Source organism: Neopsephotus bourkii, unplaced genomic scaffold, assembly GCF_033783945.1.
Source record: "Neopsephotus bourkii isolate Nb327-2 ecotype Australia unplaced genomic scaffold, CSIRO-AGI_Nbou_v1 NB_690, whole genome shotgun sequence".
Taxonomy (NCBI): Eukaryota; Metazoa; Chordata; class Aves; order Psittaciformes; family Psittacidae; genus Neopsephotus; species Neopsephotus bourkii.
This window is the reverse complement of record NW_026901189.1, coordinates 1506959-1526137: the sequence shown is the minus strand read 5'-3', so window position 1 is coordinate 1526137 and position 19179 is coordinate 1506959. Positions and strand designations below refer to the sequence as shown.

The 19179-nt window shown below is 38.4% G+C and overlaps 1 protein-coding gene across 9 annotated transcripts in view; it reads right to left on the bottom strand.

The window, feature by feature from the left end:
* ABCC9 (ATP binding cassette subfamily C member 9) overlaps positions 1–18600 on the bottom strand; it is a 74313-nt gene extending 55713 nt beyond the window's left edge. For 3 of the 9 annotated variants that reach the window (XM_061353629.1, XM_061353632.1, XM_061353634.1), the window contains exons 1-8: positions 18402–18600; positions 12196–12270; positions 10503–10668; positions 7463–7604; positions 6969–7090; positions 5774–5940; positions 4867–5109; positions 602–796 (exon numbers count right to left, since the gene is read on the bottom strand). In XM_061353629.1, the coding sequence (XP_061209613.1) occupies positions 602–796; positions 4867–5109; positions 5774–5940; positions 6969–7090; positions 7463–7604; positions 10503–10647 (1014 nt within the window). In that variant the 5' untranslated portion in view covers positions 10648–10668; positions 12196–12270; positions 18402–18600. Of the gene's footprint in view, positions 1–601; positions 797–4866; positions 5110–5773; positions 5941–6968; positions 7091–7462; positions 7605–10502; positions 10669–12195; positions 12381–17100; positions 17184–18401 lie in introns of those variants that run through there. The other 6 variants (XM_061353626.1, XM_061353630.1, XM_061353631.1 and 3 more) reach the window with 4 other exon arrangements.
* Positions 18601–19179: the final 579 nt, after the last annotated feature.

Below are 19179 nucleotides of genomic sequence, written 5' to 3'. Positions count from 1 at the left end.
ATCTTTTGTACATCTCTAGTATCAAGAATGCCACTAAAGTGGATGCTTTTCAGCTTCTCATGTGCCAATGCATTTCAGCAGTATAACCAGTCATAAAGAGGGAGTGACTACTGTCAACTTCCCAGTGGAAAACAGATTCCAGAGAGCTCAAACCTGCCAATGAACTACAAATGGATAGATGGGCAGAAATTAAGCAAAATTCACAGGCTCCTACTTGCTGGATGCATCGCTGAGGCACCACCAGCAGGTGTCCTGCCTGAAATGAAGAGGAACATTTGAAGGGAAGCAGAAAAGCTGTTCCTTCTCCCTAGAACTGCTGGTATGACTCCACTAAGAGGCAGTCAGCTGGGACATGGGTGGAAGCCTCCTCCACTTGTGTTGCATTCATACCAAAGACTTCCACTGTTCAGGTTCATAACTTGACTGTCTCTCACAAAAACCCTACTCAATTTGCTTGAAAAAAAACAATGGAACAATACAATGACAATATCACAGACAATATCATAGACATATAAAAGCACAAAGACAGGCAAATTAAATACCATGCATGAATCTAGAACTACTATTAAACAAAGTATTTCAATCCATGTTGTCAGGTTACCTTTTCTGTTGTATTTGTATTATTGGTTGTATTCTGGAAGCCCTGGACAATGCCAGAAATGCATAATGGCCCAGCAAAACCCAGCAAGTCGGCCAAGTAACGGAATGTGCTGCTGAGAAGAATTGGTCGTCCAAAAGCACTATACATGGCTAACCATATGGAGGGACTCCGATTGGGCTGTTCTGCTACCTTTTTCTGGAAAACAGAGAAACAGGTATCAATGCATGAAGAAGAGACCTCCCTGACAACTTCCATTTTACTCCTGCCTGGATGTCCAAATGGTTCCCGAAGGGTGTTTTGGGTAGGTGAGGTAGCAAATACGTTGTAGGTATCAACAGATTTCTGAGATAACTGTGTTTTCTCACCTCTAAATCCTACCACTTTTCTGAACCTGTGAACACAGGAATGCAAACACAGATTAATCAAACTGGCATTTAGCCATTGCTCCTTGTCACATGTGCACTCAGGAAAAGGTCTGACCTTTCCACCCCTTGCTCATAGGGGTAATCTTGGCTTTCACCATAGCTGTGAAACCACTTGATCCAGTAAAGGCTTCCAATGGGAGAAAGGGATTAAAGAAAAAAAAACATGCACAGACACCACAAGAATATAGTTTAATTTAATTTATCAGGACTTTTTTTCTATCTATCTCTTGCATGACTTCCAGGAAGACAAAATTCAGCTGATCTCTAATTACTGTGCTCAGAAAGACAAAGCAGGCTATACTGGGAGGTAAGATTAAATCAAGGCTAGAAAGCCTTAAGTTCTGTGAATTGATGCAGTATCAGAACTCATGTCCTAAAATACCAACCAGCAGTTACCCTTTATCTAGTCAGAGGAATTCTGATATTTATGAGATTCTCTTAATCTGTAGAAGAATGAGTTTTACTGAACAGATCCATGGTCTCCAGAGCACTTCCCTGCGCTCCAGGCAGCAGCTTTTAACACTTTAAAAAAGCATCTGTCATTTTTCAAGTAGCACACATGCCTGCAAGTTGTAACCGAAGCAAGCCCTCTTGACTGTTCACCAAGACATTTTAAGTATAGCCCAGGAATAACAACTCCCTCCCCCCACAAATTAACCAAAGAAAAGCCAGTATGCCTGTACCCTGCTGGGCTGCCTCATGTCTCATTTTCTCTTTTCTCATTTTTTCCTTTTATGCCTCTTTAGCAGTGAGATAGAGTATGTGCATGGTGCCAGAAATGTACAAGTGTAGACGAGGGCCAGATTGCTGTTTACTGGCTTCTGGAGACTAGGCCAGCCTGGTCATACCCAAGAAATAAGCAACATATGGACAAATTAGAGCTAACATTTCAGAAAGTGCTAAGGATAAAAACTGCTGCTTCTGATGAGGGAAACAGCACATGCGAGTTTCCCAGACAAAAGGCTCTGAATTTGTTGCCTAATGTGTTTTGAGCTAGACTGCGCTTACAGGGGCTACTGTCCTCCTTCTGAAATAAACGATATGCACTTCAACAGTGCGATAGGAGCTAAGGTAACTCATCAGAAAAACACATTTAAGTAAGCACACTTACCAAAAGAGGTTGTTTTACCTGTAGTTTTATAGTATCTTCAAATTTGAAAGAACATATGCTATGTTCTTATACCCATTCCAAGCACAAACTACATATAAACCCAGTAACGATCTATATCTTACAGTAAGAGTTGGAAGCCTTTTGCAGTAGTGACTACCAGACTAATAGTCAATTAGAATGTTGATCGCCAGTTATTTAGTATCGTATTGTATTGTTTTATATTACTTAATATTATAACAAATTACTGATAACTGGCTTTAAACTTCTATAAATTATACAAGAAAATGAGTACTTGATACTTTGAAAAAAATTACTTGTAACTGAAAAATTTTGAGTAGTGAATGTATTCACAATGCTAAGACATGCTTGATGAAAATTTGAAAGTGCAAAAAACCTAGAACAGAATAGTGAATTTAGTTTTGACACTGAGAAGTGTTAGCTTAGGTACTGTGTCAGTGGACAAACCTTCAAACGGCAGGAGCCAGAAGAATTCTGTCTAAATGCCTGGGTACGGATTTCAGGAGTTATCTACTGACATCATGTCTATGCAAGTGGCAATATGATATTTTAGCAGAATATAGCAGCCATAAAAAATTAATCTGAGTCCTCTAGTTTACACTCATATATGACTGGGACTAAAGTTTGGAAAACAGTGATTTTGAAAAAACAGTCATCAAAATTCAACCTGACTCATTTAACTCATGCTACTAGTTTGTACAGAACCTCAACTGGTTTCAGCTTTTGTAGCAATGCAGAAGGGATAGCAAGGCAATGCCATGTGAGTCATCTCAAAGGCATTTTACAATACAGAATATTCATGGTCATGCTGAGCATCTTTCATCAAGGCATGATAAGAAGGGTTTGGAAAAGAACAGAAGCTTTCTTTCTGCAGGGTCATGGAGCACAGCTGAGATCAGCTCTCACCAGACACAGGCAGGGATAACCCCATTTAATCCAGAGGATTCTGGTGCACTCCCCTCACCGGCTGCAGAAGATTAGTGTAAAATACACTCCAGCAGCAGAGACAAGTGACATACCAACTCATCCAGATCGTGGACCACGCTTCAAACTGGAGAATTTTCCTAATTCTGTGGTTGTGCTCTAGCCAACATATTTCTCTGTTGGGAATGAACTGCAGTGACTTTCACTGCCTGCCTCCTTGGATTGGCTTTAGCCCTTTGGTTTACTTTATCTGTGAGTATCAGTTTACTTTAGGGTTACAGCCTGTTTTTGAAGATTGGCACAAATGTGCTACAGGCTGTAGTAATCTCAAGACTTTAAACAACAGCGGAAACCAAAATATCTGATGTAAGCCAGCTTTATAAATGTAGGCGCATGTAACTGCATTGGTAACTATGCAAGTCTTCATACATGTATGACATACACCAAGGGAAGCTACACACTGAAAGTGTGTTCATGCACATGAGCGATAGCATGCTTAACTTGCATTTTGGCATCTGAACCACATATTTGTGCAGGCATACACAGTGTCTGCAAATGTAAATGAGCTACAAACAAGTGCTTGCACCCAGTCATCATGGCTGTCATTAAGAATGGCACAGAGAGTCAGGTTTTTGGGGTATGCAGGTGCCTAAGACTCTTTGGCTTCCTAAAGTAGAATTTAGGCATCAAATGCTCTTTAAGGAGCTGGCCTAAGGGATGCACTTCTTGCTATGAATAGCTCAGTTCCAATTACTCAGTAGTTTTCTGCTTACAGCAGAAGGGTCTTGGTCTCTAAGCATCAACTACAAAAGGAAAGACAAGCAACCTAAATCCATTAAAATAGAAATAATTGTACTGATTATGGTTTCATTTCAGAGGGCACAGAAAGGAGCCTGCAGCTCCATCAGTTGCTGCGAGCAGAGAGCTGCTCCCCCTGGCTTTTCTTCGCATTGCAGTTCTAAACCACATCCTGTGTGGAAGCCTGTTTCTCTGGTGTGTGCAGGAACAGGATTGGTATGCTTTTGTCCTCTGTGCTACATTTCCCAAAGTGGCCTCTGAATGCCGTTATTCTCTCTGTTTATGCTTGAGAATGGATATGCATGCAAAAATCAGGGACGCAGGCTGTCAAATCCTTCCCCCTTTCTGCAAAACAAAATCTTGCTGTCTTTGGCAGGAATCACCAGCTCAAAGCACAAATGAAACACCAGAATTTTGCCTAAATGTATTCAGAAGTTTTTCTGGAAACTCCTGCTCTAGTCAGTGACTTTGCCCACCATGAATTTTGCACTGTGTCTGGCTGTGATGGAGTTAATTTTCTTCATAGGAGCCTGCCTTGTGCTGTGTTTTGTATTGGTGACTTAAAATGCTGTTAAGATAAAAGTGTTTTGGCTGTTCTTGATGTGTGGTTTTGGCTATTTCTCTTTCTGGAGGAAAAAGTGAAGATGAGTGTTTCCAGCTGAAACTATGGACAGAATGTCTTCAAATTTAAGATGCTACCATAAGAGGCTAAGATTTAAACAATGCTTTCACTTTTAAAATGAAAGCTAGCAAGTCTGTTACGGTTTTAGTCTTCAGTTGCTCTCAATCTGGCAACTCTCCCCTGCTGTAAATTCACTTAAAACTAAACAGTATCCATTGGATTGGAACTTCCTAACCTAAGTTTCACTTTGGAACAAACAGTCCCAAATTAAAGATTCCTAAAACTAGGATTTCATAGAAGCAGAATAAATTCAAAGTGACGCTATAGTTTCTAAGGCCAAACAGTGAAAATGAACATCTTTGGTTACCTTTTGTTCCTCATATGCTTCTTTAAGACAGACGTAATTTGTCAGTGCTCTCATTGCAATTGGAAGCTTTCCGATTGCCTTCAGGTCCACAGGTTTCTTGTGAGCAGATATAATGAGAGTGTTCATCCACCAATAAGTCGCTTTTGAGAGCAAGTTGACAAATGGCTGCAGAAACCTCACCCCCAAGTCCTGTAGATCCTCTGGTGGCTTTACTTTCTGAGGGTTCATGAAAAAAACATACCTCTGGAGAAGAAGAAACAGCCCGTGTTCAGGAATGATCTTATTGATGGTATTTTTAGTAAAAATTATATATAATACAAGTATGTTGTCAAATCAGTATTTAAAGGTAATCATACCTTGAATTTAAATATAAATTTGTATGTAAATAAGAACATTTCCATTTTGACAGCATAACTGTCAAGAAATTGAGCAATATGAAATGTGTACACAGCTCTATAGCCTACCAGTACAGCAAAAACAACATAAAAGTATTCTTGAAATATAACTGTATTTTAAGTTATTATAGGTAAGAACGTATGCTAAGTTATACATTCACTACATACACAGTTTATCTGCATTAACACAGCATATACTGTATAGCTTCCATTCACATATATACCCTTACATGTACAAATATGCATATGTATCTATACAAATCATATGTACTCTCTGTGTGTATATGTATACACAGGCACACATACATATGATGTCTAAGGGACACATTAAGGACATATATTTTAAAGAGATGCCTGGTCCCATTAATTTCTATAGAGTTAACCAGACATTTATAGTTAAGCTAAATGGGCCTACACTTGACACAAGCCAGAGTTATTCAGACTAAAGACCCATCTTTATCCCCAAGACACTACAGATATTTTTTTCATACCATGATAAAGAACCCACATACCCTAACTCGAATGACATTGATCTCCACAGCCATCAGCAGCCCATAGAGAATGACCATAATTCCAGTGATGCAGAAACGCAACTGAGAAAAAGGCACACCATCCTGGCAGTATCTGACAAGCTTGATCGTTTTGGTGACAAAGGCCATTATCCAGTAAAGAAAGAGAGCTGTAAAAAAGATGCACACGCATAAATAAATAAATAAATACAGAATCACACCTGTGCTGCAGAAGTATTAGCTCTCTCAAACAGACTTATTCTATGGCTTAGTGGAACGCAGGCATGGTGACCCTCTGTCACCAATCTGCAGGCTGGCAATTCGTGATCTCAGCCAAAGTCAGGAACTCAGATTCAAGAGATCTGCTTAGCAGTTCCTTTACCCAAGTCATTGTTCTCTTTCCTGGTGCCATGTGAGGTGATTACATCCTTCAAAGAGATCCACAATGGTGGATCTTCGCACAATTACAAAAGTCCACTGATGATATTCTGGAGGGGAACATTGTTATTCAAATTAAGTAAAAGTCACTTAACTTGATAAATATAACGTGCCTTTGAAAAAACAGGATGCATCCCAGATAAGAATATGGATATGTGCTCGTTTTGAAACAGAGTTTATAAAGTTTAATTATATCCTGCAGCATGGCTGGTACCTGTCAATGGCTCATCCAGGTTGTTGAGTTATAAGTAATTTGGAGAGTATACTTGCACGAAGCATTACCCTGCTATGCTAGTCAGATTCTTCTGACAGTCTCCTGACTGAGAGAGTACCCTTAGAAGCCGACTGGGTAATCTCAGAAGCAACTGCAAACAATGCTGAGAAACAGTAGCCATCTGCACAGGATGGCTTGTGATCAGACAACTATTAAAAGTGACCTTTTGAAATAGCCCTTTCGAACGAAACCAAGATTTTGCCTCAAAATAATGAGCAGTGTTTAAAAAAAACTAAAAGCTCATGCTAGAAATATGATAGGCATACAATTCGTTTCCTTTTGTAATAATTTTTAAAAGCAATTTTCATTGCGTACTTCATAACATGTGCAGTAACTTCTACAATAACAGCAATTTGAAGAGCAGAGGATTATTCCTCTTTCTTTTAATAGTCTCACACATTTCATATTTCAATATACCCCAGCTGATTTTGGCTAAACTGCTGGGGTTTGTAAGGTTTTGCACATAAATATCAGAATGAGACTTACCCAACAGTAGCTTTGGGAAGTTAGATGTTTCAATATTATGGTAATAGACTATGGATACAGTGGCAGCTACAAATCCCATTATAGCTGGTAGAAAAAGATGCAGATGGCGTGATTTCATTTGTCTGAAAATACAGAAGGTATGAATTAGTGATTTTGATGTCTTTTTTCAATGTTACATTTTTACATTCCTAGGTGTTCTGCTATTTAAGAGGAAAAAATATGATTTTCCTAGAGACAAAAAGATATTTCCCATGTGAATGTTTCAAATTTTGTCAGTATTTACTTGACATTATAGCTTGAGAGAAGAATAACAAAGTGCTAAGAACAGTCATTTCACTCACCTTCATCTCATGAAAATCCTGACAGGTCATGAAATTATGCCCCATTTTTGGGGGGAAAAACTCCTTATGCCTTACTAGCGAGTCCATTACATATTATCACTATACACTAATGAACACAGTTACTTTGGCCATCCATCAAACAACTTCACTTACGTATCAGAAACTATTCCCTCTGCTATTTCACACACGTGTACAAACAGTAGGGTGAACGTCAGGATCCACCGCAGGTTGTGCCCAGGGAAGTGCAGCCAGGTATTGTGGTGAATCTGGACTTTGGAGCTTTGGCTTCCCCAGCCTAGGAAAGAACAGTAATGAAAGAGGAAAGTTATCACACAGCCAGACCTCGAGTGACCTGGTTATCAATTCCCTACTCTAATCCATAGGTCACACTTACTAGTATACAATCAATACAAAAACACTACAAGACGATGGGGGCTGTTGTTACTAATAAGGTGACAAGGGGTGTCTGAGTTGCCATGTAGCCCCCCGTAATTTCAATCTAACTCTATAGACAATGGGACAACAGCCTTCCCACATTTGTAACAAAAGATAAGAAGTCCCTGGCCAAGAACAAAGGTGAGAAAGCCAAAATAAACATCTCAGAGTCTTGGCCTCACAACAGGGACTGATAGATCTTAACTCATGGCATCACAGTGTTTCTTCTAGCCACAGATAAGAATGGGCAAAGATTCCAACTGATATGGTCAATGAGGCCACAAATAAATACATTTACTTCAAACAAATAACATTTATTATTTCTGTTTCAGGCACTGTCTCAGGGGATGCTGTATGGTGATTTCTCAGTCTCAGCTCCTCAGGCATTGACCAGCCTTCTTGCCCTGTGCATTCTAGGCACATTAAAGCTTCAAGCACAGCACCAGCACTCAGCTGATTCAATCAGCAAATTAATCTTGAATCTTATTTCCATGTCATCACCTCAGATGGCACCTATCCTTTTAGGCAAGATCCTGTCTGAGGCCAGCAACCTGGCAAGAAGCAGGGCACTGAGGAACTGAGAGAAATGCCAAGTGTTGGGGGGAGCTGAGGACTGACTAGGAGTCATGGCAGTAAGTCTTGTCCTGCACCTTGCTTTGGTCCTTGTTTCTTCCCACTCTGCTAGAGGGATGTCCTAATTTAGTCAGCCTCCATGGCTGTACATGTTCCTCTTGCTGCAAGGCAGCTTCTGGAACTCCCTGACAGAATTTCCAAAGCCCATAGAAAATCCCAAGAACAGCACATTCTGGGGAAGTAAACAAAAACAAAATGAAACAACTAAAAATACCACCACACCACACCCCCCCCAGCTGAGTTTAAAATCCAGGATATTCTTTCGATATGCAAGGATGCAGCATCTTATCATGCCTAGAAGCTCATCAGGTGACTCAGAAACACCTAAACCAGAATGCAGGTTTATTAATTCTTGGAAACTGTCAAGATTTTACCACTTCATCCTTGTTTAATACCACAGGAACAAAATGTTCTCTCTTCTCCATATCCACCTCAAGCATTTTCCAGTTTCCTGAGATTTTCCTAATCTAACATGGCTTTCTTTGACCTTGCTCCTATCTTTGTCTCTCCCAAGCTGCTTTTCATTATTATTTCCTCTTTGCATCTGCACAAATATGGTTCATCATCAATTTTCAGTTTTGGAGTTAGTCAATATTGTGGACTCCAGCTGGCTTTTAATGCTTTGTTCAACAACTATTTGTCCTGATAATTAAGGTACAAGATAGAAAACAAAGAATTACATACACAGAATGATAGAATCATAGAATACATACATAACACACAATTTAAGCTATTGTGTTTGGTTTTTTTCTTATTTTTTTCTAACACTGTTAGAAAATATATGGAATTTTTAGTGGCTGCAATACTATTTCAAAATTAATTGGCTAATACCTGTAAGGAAATTAAAGTATCTTTCTACCACTCAATGCATAACACAGATTGTCATAAAAGATTCCTTCTGCTCTAAGACCTTGCATTGCATTTCCAGCAAACACTTCTGCAGAAAGCCCCTGTAATTCTAGGATGACTTGCATCTCATCTCAAAGAGTCAGCAGTGAAATAAAGATCCAGCACTGTTGGAGAAAGTTCTCCATAATCCCTAAGTTTTTTTTCCCAGTCTTTAGTTACTCTTTTGGTTAGAACTTGTGTCTTACTCCCCTCCTCAGTGATTTAATTAGTTTTCACTCACTGGATCTTGTTATCCTTGATTGGTAGATACTGTGTGTCTCAGCCCGCAAGACCCTGTAGACTATTATTCAATCACTTCAGAGTCTTTTTGCATAGCGGAAGTCCTTAAATCTTCAAATATAGTCCCAAATTAAAATCTTCCTCATGGAAGAAATGTATTAGTATGTATATACATGACACCAGAAGGGTAACATGGAATAACTGATATGCCATTTCTCATGCAGTAATAATATAGATTGCCTGTTGATGGTTATTCAGGTTTCTTTATCTCTTATGATCAGTTAAAATGCCACCGTTTGACAGCTCTGATAAAGTATTAAATTGTATTTATTTCACTACTGCAAATAACTGGGATAAAGAGACACCTACAGAGAAGTCTAATTAGAGCTCTAGTTTATATGGGGATTTTTATGAGAATAAGTGAGTTAGAACCACTCCCCTGTCCAAAATTCTTCAAGACAGATTTATTTCATATCTTCACTGCTGTGGAAAAATATTATCTCTTTTGCTCTATTTCTGTTTACAAATATTGGTAAAAGAAGAAATCGTTCTGTTTTAAAAGTTTCCTACACTTCTCCTAGCATTAGATTCAAGTTGCACGTTTTGGATATTCTTTGAAATTCATGTAACTTAAAGGGAATACAGACCCACTGCCCTAATGATACCTAAGAATAGCAAAGGTTGCAAGTTGCCAATTTCAAATCTGAGTAAAACTTCTCCAGAGAGAAGTTTCAAAGCATTTGGATCTGTTTCCTCTGGTTTTTAGCTATCTTTTCATGCTGTTTAGTTCAGATTTGCTTCTAATATCCCCAACATTTCAAGCGGGTTGGTGTCATGTGCTCAGGGTCAAGCCATTCTGTCTCTTCTTTTTTAAATTTAGCAAATACAAAGCATCAAATGGTTTGCACCAGAGGCCTCCAAGCATGTATAAACATGACTGAGTATAAACACATGCTTAAGCGTTTGTAGGATTGCACAGCTCTATTGAATAACTCACCAATGAACAAAATTGGGAAGGTGATAAATAGCAAGAAGACATGGGGAACCAAGTTGAGAGCATCCACAAAGCAGACATTTCTTAGGACACCAGCACTGATGTTATAGGCTGAAGCATTGTCATTACCACAAAATGCAAGCCTCATTGCTTCCGGAAGGTCTGATTACTACAAAAAAGAGAGAATAGTTAACTACCAAGACTGCTAGCATTCCCTCTAGCTAAACACAAAATGAATAGACAGATACAGAAGGAACACATTGAACAACCCATACAGAATAATTCAGTTGTATTTTGAAAATTCTTTTGAGCTCTGTTAAGTACATTAGAATGAAGGCTGTGTTTATATTATTTGTATGCAGTTATTGTTATTTATTCTTTATTATACGCACTATGTATTACGGTATGCTACGTCTTCTAGTGTTCACTATATGCAAAAATACGATGCTGCAAATGCTCTATAAGAATATAGGGAAAAAACAAAAACGTTTTAAAAAAATGTATTTCAATTTCTCATGAGAAAACTCGAACACACATAAGCTAACTCCTGTGTGTAACTGTTTATTTGATGAGCTAACATTCTCTGTGCAACATCTCTGTTTATACAAGTTGTTGCATTACATTCTCAGTGCAAGCTCTGAACCTTTGATATTTGTGATTTGGCAGGTTTGCATTCACTGATATTTCGTATTTCTTCAGTGTCCCATAGAATAATGGTCGCATACACAAATCATTACAGATAACTGCCAAAATGCCATTCTCTTAATCAAAGTGGGTTGTAATGAAGATTGCATAGCCAGTAAATCAGCATTTGTCCTGCAAATCCTTATGCATGTGCTTAGTCTCATCTAAGCAGCTCTCTGGCTTCTGTGATTTCTTAGGAGGTTATCTTTGTACAACAAGATAAGCTCATGCGTTCATGCTTTCCAAGTGTGGGCCATCGAATGAGCAAGAGTTTAGTCCAGCTTCTGGCTTTTATCAACCTCTTCATTGTTTAATTTTTCATTCTCCTTTATAAGAAGATGAAACAAGACTGCAGCCAAAATGTTTCCTTGCGGATTTCTTTGCCCAAGACTTATACACAGCAACATAATGCGTTACAGTATGTTGGGTAAACTCATTTGCTCACCTGCTTTTTTCCCTAAATTTTACATACTAGAATGGAAAGAATATCTCAGTTAAGCAATGTATATGTATACTTTGGTGAATGCATCTTTCTGCAACAATATTGGCATTAATGAGTTCTGTGGAATCAGAACAATATAGACATGCAAAAAATGCATGAACAGAGTTTAAAAAAAAAAAGATACTTGATTAAGGAGAAAAAGGCTCTTCTTTGTTCCTCAAATAGTTCATATTATTTTGATGAGCCTTGCTGTTTAAACAAGGTAGCATAACAAGGTAAGTATATACCACTCAAGTACTCCCTTAGAGCAGAAAGATGGATCTTCAAAAGAATACAGAATTCAAAGAGGAACTTTCTGCTAAATTCACTTTTTGCTTTTAACTGTGTTTTTCCTGGATCTCAGAAGTATAATCCATATTGAAATATGAAATTTGTAAAGGAGTTTCATCAAAAAGAATGTGATAAATGCAGACCCTTTTCCAAACATACTAGCAATTTATGGTCTGAGGTTTCCATAACTGAGACTTGTATGGTGGACCACATCCTGCAAAAATACATGCATGTACTTACTGTGGTACAAAAGCTGACAGGCAATCCACTCAATCTTCAGTAGAACACAGTTTGATGGAGATGTTGGACCATTCTCTAGAATGAACAGAGTGGTATGACCACCATCATTCTATCATTTTATTTTTAAACAAAAATAAATTCTTAAATGCATACGACTAGTAACAAAAAAAGAAACATCATACTACTGTGAGTTCTGTCTGAATAGACTGCGGAGTTATTAGCAAAACAAATATGAAACTTAAAAAACAACTACACAGATATTGCTTGTTTTTAATTTGTTAAAGCTTGACATGTCCCCTTTAAGAGAAACATAATGGTAATGCTAATCTCTTGAAAATCAAAAGTGTTGTTTCCTCATTTTTATTGAAGGTCAGAAGTCCAAGGGAGTTCTGCTGGGAATTTTCCTCGCTTTCCCACAAAGAGGACTCTTTTCTGAGACAGCATAAGATGCTTTTGTGGTCTAGTTATCGGATTGGTACTGAAAGGCAGGAGGATCCTGGGTTCAAATGAGCACTGAATCATTGACTTGCACTGTAGCTTTTGGCTTTTGGTCAAAAATAAATCTGGGAGAAAGGATTAAAACTATAGAGCTCTAAAGAAAAATACATCTTTCAAGAATTACATCTGAGTCTTCACAAGAATATGTGCTGTGCCTTGTTTTGTGATGGAGTATGTCCATAAAACCCACTGTCCTTTGCATGTTTGCAGGGCTGGGGAAAGAATCTGGTCTTATTGTTAGCATCGATGTATAGAGACAGTGCCCATAATATTAGTGATAGTTTCCAAAAGCGGGTATAATAAGCAGTCTATCCACAATACTTTTGTTACAGGTTCATTTAAAAAAATTAGGTAGAATTTAATGGTCTTCTCTTATAATTAGAGAGAAAATTGAAGAGGCTAGGTTGGTAAGTTTGTAAAAAAAAAAAAAAAATAAAACCAGAAAATCAAAAAGATTGCATTGCCAGTGAAATAGGCTAATTGGCAATAAATTCTCAAGTTTCTAAATCAGAGAACACTTCTTCATTATTTAGAACACCCAGTGACCATGTTCATTAAACCTCCACAGGTTTCAAATCTATCAAAACATTCTGGTCAGTGTCATGGTATTGGTTGACCCAATGTGGCTTATGATTTAGCCTCATAAAATGCTCAGGAGGAACAACTTCCCTTTTCAGCAGCACCCACTTCAGGACACACATCTAGTATGGCACTGATAGGGAACAAAAGAGATAAAAATTGTAGAATCATTAATAGTCCGGTGATGCTTGCTTCCTTCCTTTTTTTCCATCCAGTTGTCCATCACCACTGTGCTAGAAATGAACTATGACTGGACACAAAGGAATCTTGTTCTGCATCTGTTGATGTATGCCAACTTTCCTAAACACCTTCTGCTGTTTACACAGACAAGCTGCTAGTAGTTCTCTGTATTGTCAAAAGCAGTGTGTAAGTATACACTGCAGTACTTTAGAGCTCTAAGAAATAATTTTATGTCCAGTGTGTCTCACAGGGATCAAGAAACATCATTCCCTTCCCATCTGTTTTTGGTGCAAAAGGCAGATCCAATACACCCTCCACAGTTCTTCCCATATACTGGATGAAATTTTACTGAGATGTAAGGAGGACACTTTGCATTAACAGTCCATGTGAGTGACTTCCCATTCAGTTTGAAGCTGGAATTAACCAATATTTTCTGCTGCATCAAGGAATGCCTCATTCTCATTGCCTCAAGGTTTAACATGCTGTGTTCATTTTCAAAGAAGGACAGAAATAAAAGCCCCTAAGGCAGAAGAACAAGCCCTTGATTTCTCTAGACAGACATTACAGGCCATTTTAAACAACGCTTGTGCAGTTCCACCAAAGTTAATAGGAGTTGGACCATGACAGGTTTCCAAATTCAATTGTTCATCCAAGGAAACAGTGTAACTTTCAGTCTTCCTCAAAGGAAAAATTGATAATATAATGGCAAAGATTCTTGTACCCACATCCTGTGCTTGCAAAATTTAGTGTAGCTACAGATGCACACATTCTTTGGGCTGCAAACAGTGCAAGTAGCATGATCAAAAGCTTCAGACTAATTTGAGAGACTAAGTTGCATTTTTAAACAGTATTTCAGTATTGGGAGTTAAGGATGAGAGGATCTTAAATACTTCTAAAGGTTTTAAAAGGGCTCAACTATACTGACTTGTAATGAGTTCCAGTCTTGAAAATTTTCACTGAGAAAACTGAATCTGGATATTAAGACAGTTTGGAAGATCTTGACTGCAGATAACCAGTGCAAGGCAGAGGGAAAAGACACTATTCCCTCTTCTACCGTAAAACAGTAAGATTTCATTTCATGAAATGAAAATGTGAAATAGAAGAACAACAAATTTAGAAAAAGCGTGAAGAATTTTACTTGTTCTTACTGTTGTAACTCCAACTGCAGAAGGATAGGAAGATGGAACACTCTAATGACTGATCACTGTCCAAATTTGGTTATTTTAATAATAATTAAACTATTCTTCCATTGGCTTTAACTCTCCTCTTATGCCGATGCTGGGCTTCAAGCAGAACTAGATCTGTAGAGAGGTGAACACAGGTAACTTGCCTGTGTGTTGGAAGTGCTGTTTGTTTCACTCAGTGCTGAGCATTGTGCAAATATGTAATTAAATGCACTGACAACTTTTTCTATTTTTCCTGAGCACCAGTGCTTGATCATTGCCAAAGACAGAATGCTGACCGCACTGAACAGCAACTGTAATGAATAGCCATGCTGAAGATATTTGAATCAGCCCTAAGTGAGTCAGAATACAGCATTGACTCAGTTTCCCATAGTATAGCCAAAGGTGATATTCTCCTTACTAAAAACAAGGAGACAGACTTTTTAGACCCCAGTTAGTATACAGGGAAAGATCAAAGAGGAAAAACTGGGCTGCAGAGCCACATGAGGAGAAATTCAGAGACTTCTATTACCAAAGGATTGAAGAAATAAAAGCAGTTATTTCTGCAACCCAAAGAAGTTACCACATCTTATAGCAGCAGTTGACCTCCTACACCTGCCAAGACACCTTCCTTGGTAACGCTGGCAGCAGCACAAAGCTGGGCTTCCTGGGACTGTACATAAGTGAATTAAGCAGCAAAGCCAGATGGTTTTATCCTCCCCAGCAGACTGTTGCTATAGGCAGCTGCCTGCTTCACTGTAGGCTATGCCATCAAGTGGAGAGCCACACAAATATTATTTCAGCCTCAGAATTTGTGGTCTTCATCACCATGGTGCAGCTCCCTAGATAAGAATCCCTGCTCACAGTAAGCTTAACACTGGTGCGGAGTTGTTGCAGCTGCCATACTTCAATTCCAAAGTTGGCTCATGCAGAACTACTTCAAGGACCCATGAACCATAAGGCATAACAGCAGAGAAATTTCCACTAGTTTTTTTAGCAATTTTTTATCTGTGGGCCCTAAAGGAAGGGATAGTCACTGGAAAGCAAAGGTCTCTTATTTTCATATGGATTGCCAAGACTTTTCTCTAAGCTTGTGTTCAGATTGGAATCTTTGGAGCTGAAGGTTTCTTTACAGGCAGATGGCTTCGTCTAGTGAACAGCAATGCCTGCAAAACATGGGAGCAGTCTGACTGCCACATTAAAACAATAAATTGCATAACCCAAACAGATGAAAGAGTATCGAGTTGTTTTGAAATTTTTTGGTCATTTGAAGTTATTGACTGCTATTTCTCATCACATAGTAGCACCCTTTCAGAATAACTGTTGAGATCCTCAAACACTCATTTAAGAAGAAAACATTATTCATAGTGGTTACAAATAATGGTTTTCTGAGTATCCCTTTCTGTCAAATATAGTAGACCATTGATTCATGCCGGGGTGATTACACCAAAGCAAGCACTTCACATTATATTTGCTTCATTACTGATTGTAGAAGGAACTTTGTCAAGCATACTAGGTTTAACCTAGCTTTTCAGACAGGAGAAATGCAGTGATGTGATAGAGATCACCTGATAACAAGCACATGCTATCTGAGGGTACCAGGTACATTCAGCATCCCAGCAGGGGTGCCAAGTGCCAGGTAGATTTTTGTTTTAACATTTGTAAGCTGGAAGGCCTTTGTCCTTCAAAGTTATTGACAAGTTTCTAACTTTAACTTACAACCTCTATAACTGATCAGAAATTTTCAGAGGTGCTTTATTTCTCCTTCTGCTTTTGAAAATGGTCTTTGCTGAGTAGTCAACTACAAGCTAAAGCCACAAGCAAAACTCCATAAAAGAGGTGAATGCAAAGAACAATGAGGATGATGGGTCCATGATGGTGCCATTGGAAGGCAAGTTTCAGCTCCTCTTTACATAATTTGGGAATCTGATTCCCGTTGGTTTACTTTAATGAGGATGTGAATCATCTGAACAGCAGTCCACCCTGCAATGAAATAGCTAAAAAGCTTGTGTCCTTTGAACATTCAAATTTTCATGCTAAAATCCCCATCACTGGCAAGTTGAGACTTTCTGAATGGGGGCTAAGATGTACAGGTATAGTCATAATAAGATTAAAAGAAACCAGTACAAATGAGAGTCAGGAATAAATACTGTGAATAAGAAAAAGGTTTTTTTGGAAGAAAAAGATACGACAAATTCATAAACATGAACATGACGTAGCATTGAATCTAAGCACTTACAAGTCTCATGTTAATAAGCATAAATGGGGACTCTCAGGGCACTAAGCCACTTCCTGAGATGTATTTTCCACAAACAATAGTGAAGAAGACAACTGGAAAATGGTTGAGAATTTAAATTTCCATAAAAATTATGAGCACATCCTCACCCAATGCAAAACTGTAAGAATCCCTGTTAAAGACATTTTTATTACCTTAGGGTCTTTAAAGTGGACATAAAAGTTGTCATACTCAAGAGTTTCATCTTACCTGGATTATCACTCTGTTCGGCATGCTTTGCAAGATATTTATGACTATATAGAAAAGAGTATAAATACAGTCCTCAGGTAGACCTTATTTGGGGGAAATAAGAAATTCTGCTGCCTATATTAAAAGAAATCAACAGCTGCACTTATTAATTAAAATATATCAGCTTAGAGCATTCTTGGGTATCAGTTCAGATTTTTTTGGGGCAGTGTCTTACATATAATGCTTATATATGCACATATACATGTATATATGTACATGTACAAAAATAGTTATTATCTTCTGAATAATTAAGCAATTACAATTGAAATTCACAGACAGAATTTTAATTAAGAACAAATGAGGAAGTTATAGGTTTGGATAAGCACAATGGAAGGCCTCACTCTGAGTTTTGCCACAGATTTTAGGTTAGTGCTCTGAATCTTTTTCTTTTCTAGATAAAAACCTATTTGTTCCTACTTTCCTAAAAGCAATCTAATGTGATCTATACGCAATCTATGGACCTAATGCAATCTACATGATCTATAGTTATGCATTTTTTGCAGAGTTCTGATAAGGTAAAGGCAAAAACTGCTGCCCCTTTAAAATATATTTTATAAAAAATGACCCTTCACAAAATAGCATTTTCCTTTTTATTCCTATTTAAGTTGTGACCACCTATTGTAGATAGGCCCAACTCCCTTGCTAAGCACTGTCTCAGTTACCTTGGGCCTCAAGGTGATGAATTACCTGCAAATTGCTTGTTGATGACTGCCACATATCACCAGCACGACCCAAACCTTACTGAAGTCAATGCAAAGAATCTCATTGATTTTGGTAGGATTTTGAATCAGGCTCCAAACACAGAGAAAATCACAGCAGCAGTGGTGCTAAACAGGCTAGTGGCATTGAAAACCATTTCACACAAACATCTGCAGTGGTCTCCCACATCTAATAATTGCTTTTTTTTTGGTAAGCTGCTTAACAGAATGCAATTCCCAACACCAGCGTGCTACCCTGCCTGCTGTAAAACCTTCGACTTCACATGCCAAGACAGGACAGCTTATAAAAAGAAACATAACCCTGTGAACAGCGGCAAAGAAAACAGCAGGAGGGGACAGTAAAGGCTGAGAATGCCTGCGTATGGAAAAGGAAAAGGGAAAGGGAAAAGAGATTGGAGTTGTAATCCCAGGAAAGAACGAGGCACAGCCCTGTCCCACAAATATAAAGGGAAGGAGGAGGAGGTGGTTAGTGGGAGATAATGGGGGAGGGTCATCGCATGCCCCGTTTGGTTGCTGAATGTTAGATCAAACTCTGTAGCTTACCTTTGTAAACACAAAAACAAAATACCAACCCAAATTGTCACTCGGTTGTGCTATGTGATCAATATCATCCCGATGGCAGGATTTTCCTCCACTTAGTGAAGCTGCTCCAAGCCCTGGAGTGGATTATTTTTAGGCTGGTGATGGGAAGATCAGCTGCTGCCTCCTATCGAGTTTCCAAAGTGCATAAACTCTTCTTGTCTTTCTCATACGCTGAAGGGGGCAGGAAACAGGGAAGAGACAGGCAAGAAAAAAACACCAATTTTTTTGCCTCCTGAAGCTACAGTCCCCTGGGATTTCTTCTGCTTGCTTTTATTTTCATTTTTTTCCTCACTGGAGTAGTAAGATTCCAAAAAGCTGCATTACAGCCCATGGACTATTAGCAAGTGGCAATTCCAAAGTAACTGATTTAGACAAGATAGTCTAACTTTCAACAAGCTTGCAGAGATTCAGCTTTTGATTTCTTTTGAAATAATCTTGGATAATTAGAATCTGACAACATCATTTTGCATGTCTCCCATCATCATGAGCAGAAGAGAAAAAGAAGCCTACTCAGATATTTTACTTTACCCTAGATCCCTCCAGACTCTTCTGCTTAAAACACAGATCACGCTTTTTGATCACACAGATCTGCTTCCTTCAAAACACATTTTTAAAAAATTGCAACAAAATAAAAAACAAATTTGATGTTCATACCAGGAATACAGTTTCCAGTAGAATATTCCTTATTTACATGGGATAACTTTTTTTGGCTGCAAAACCAGCAGAGCTGTTCAGTCCT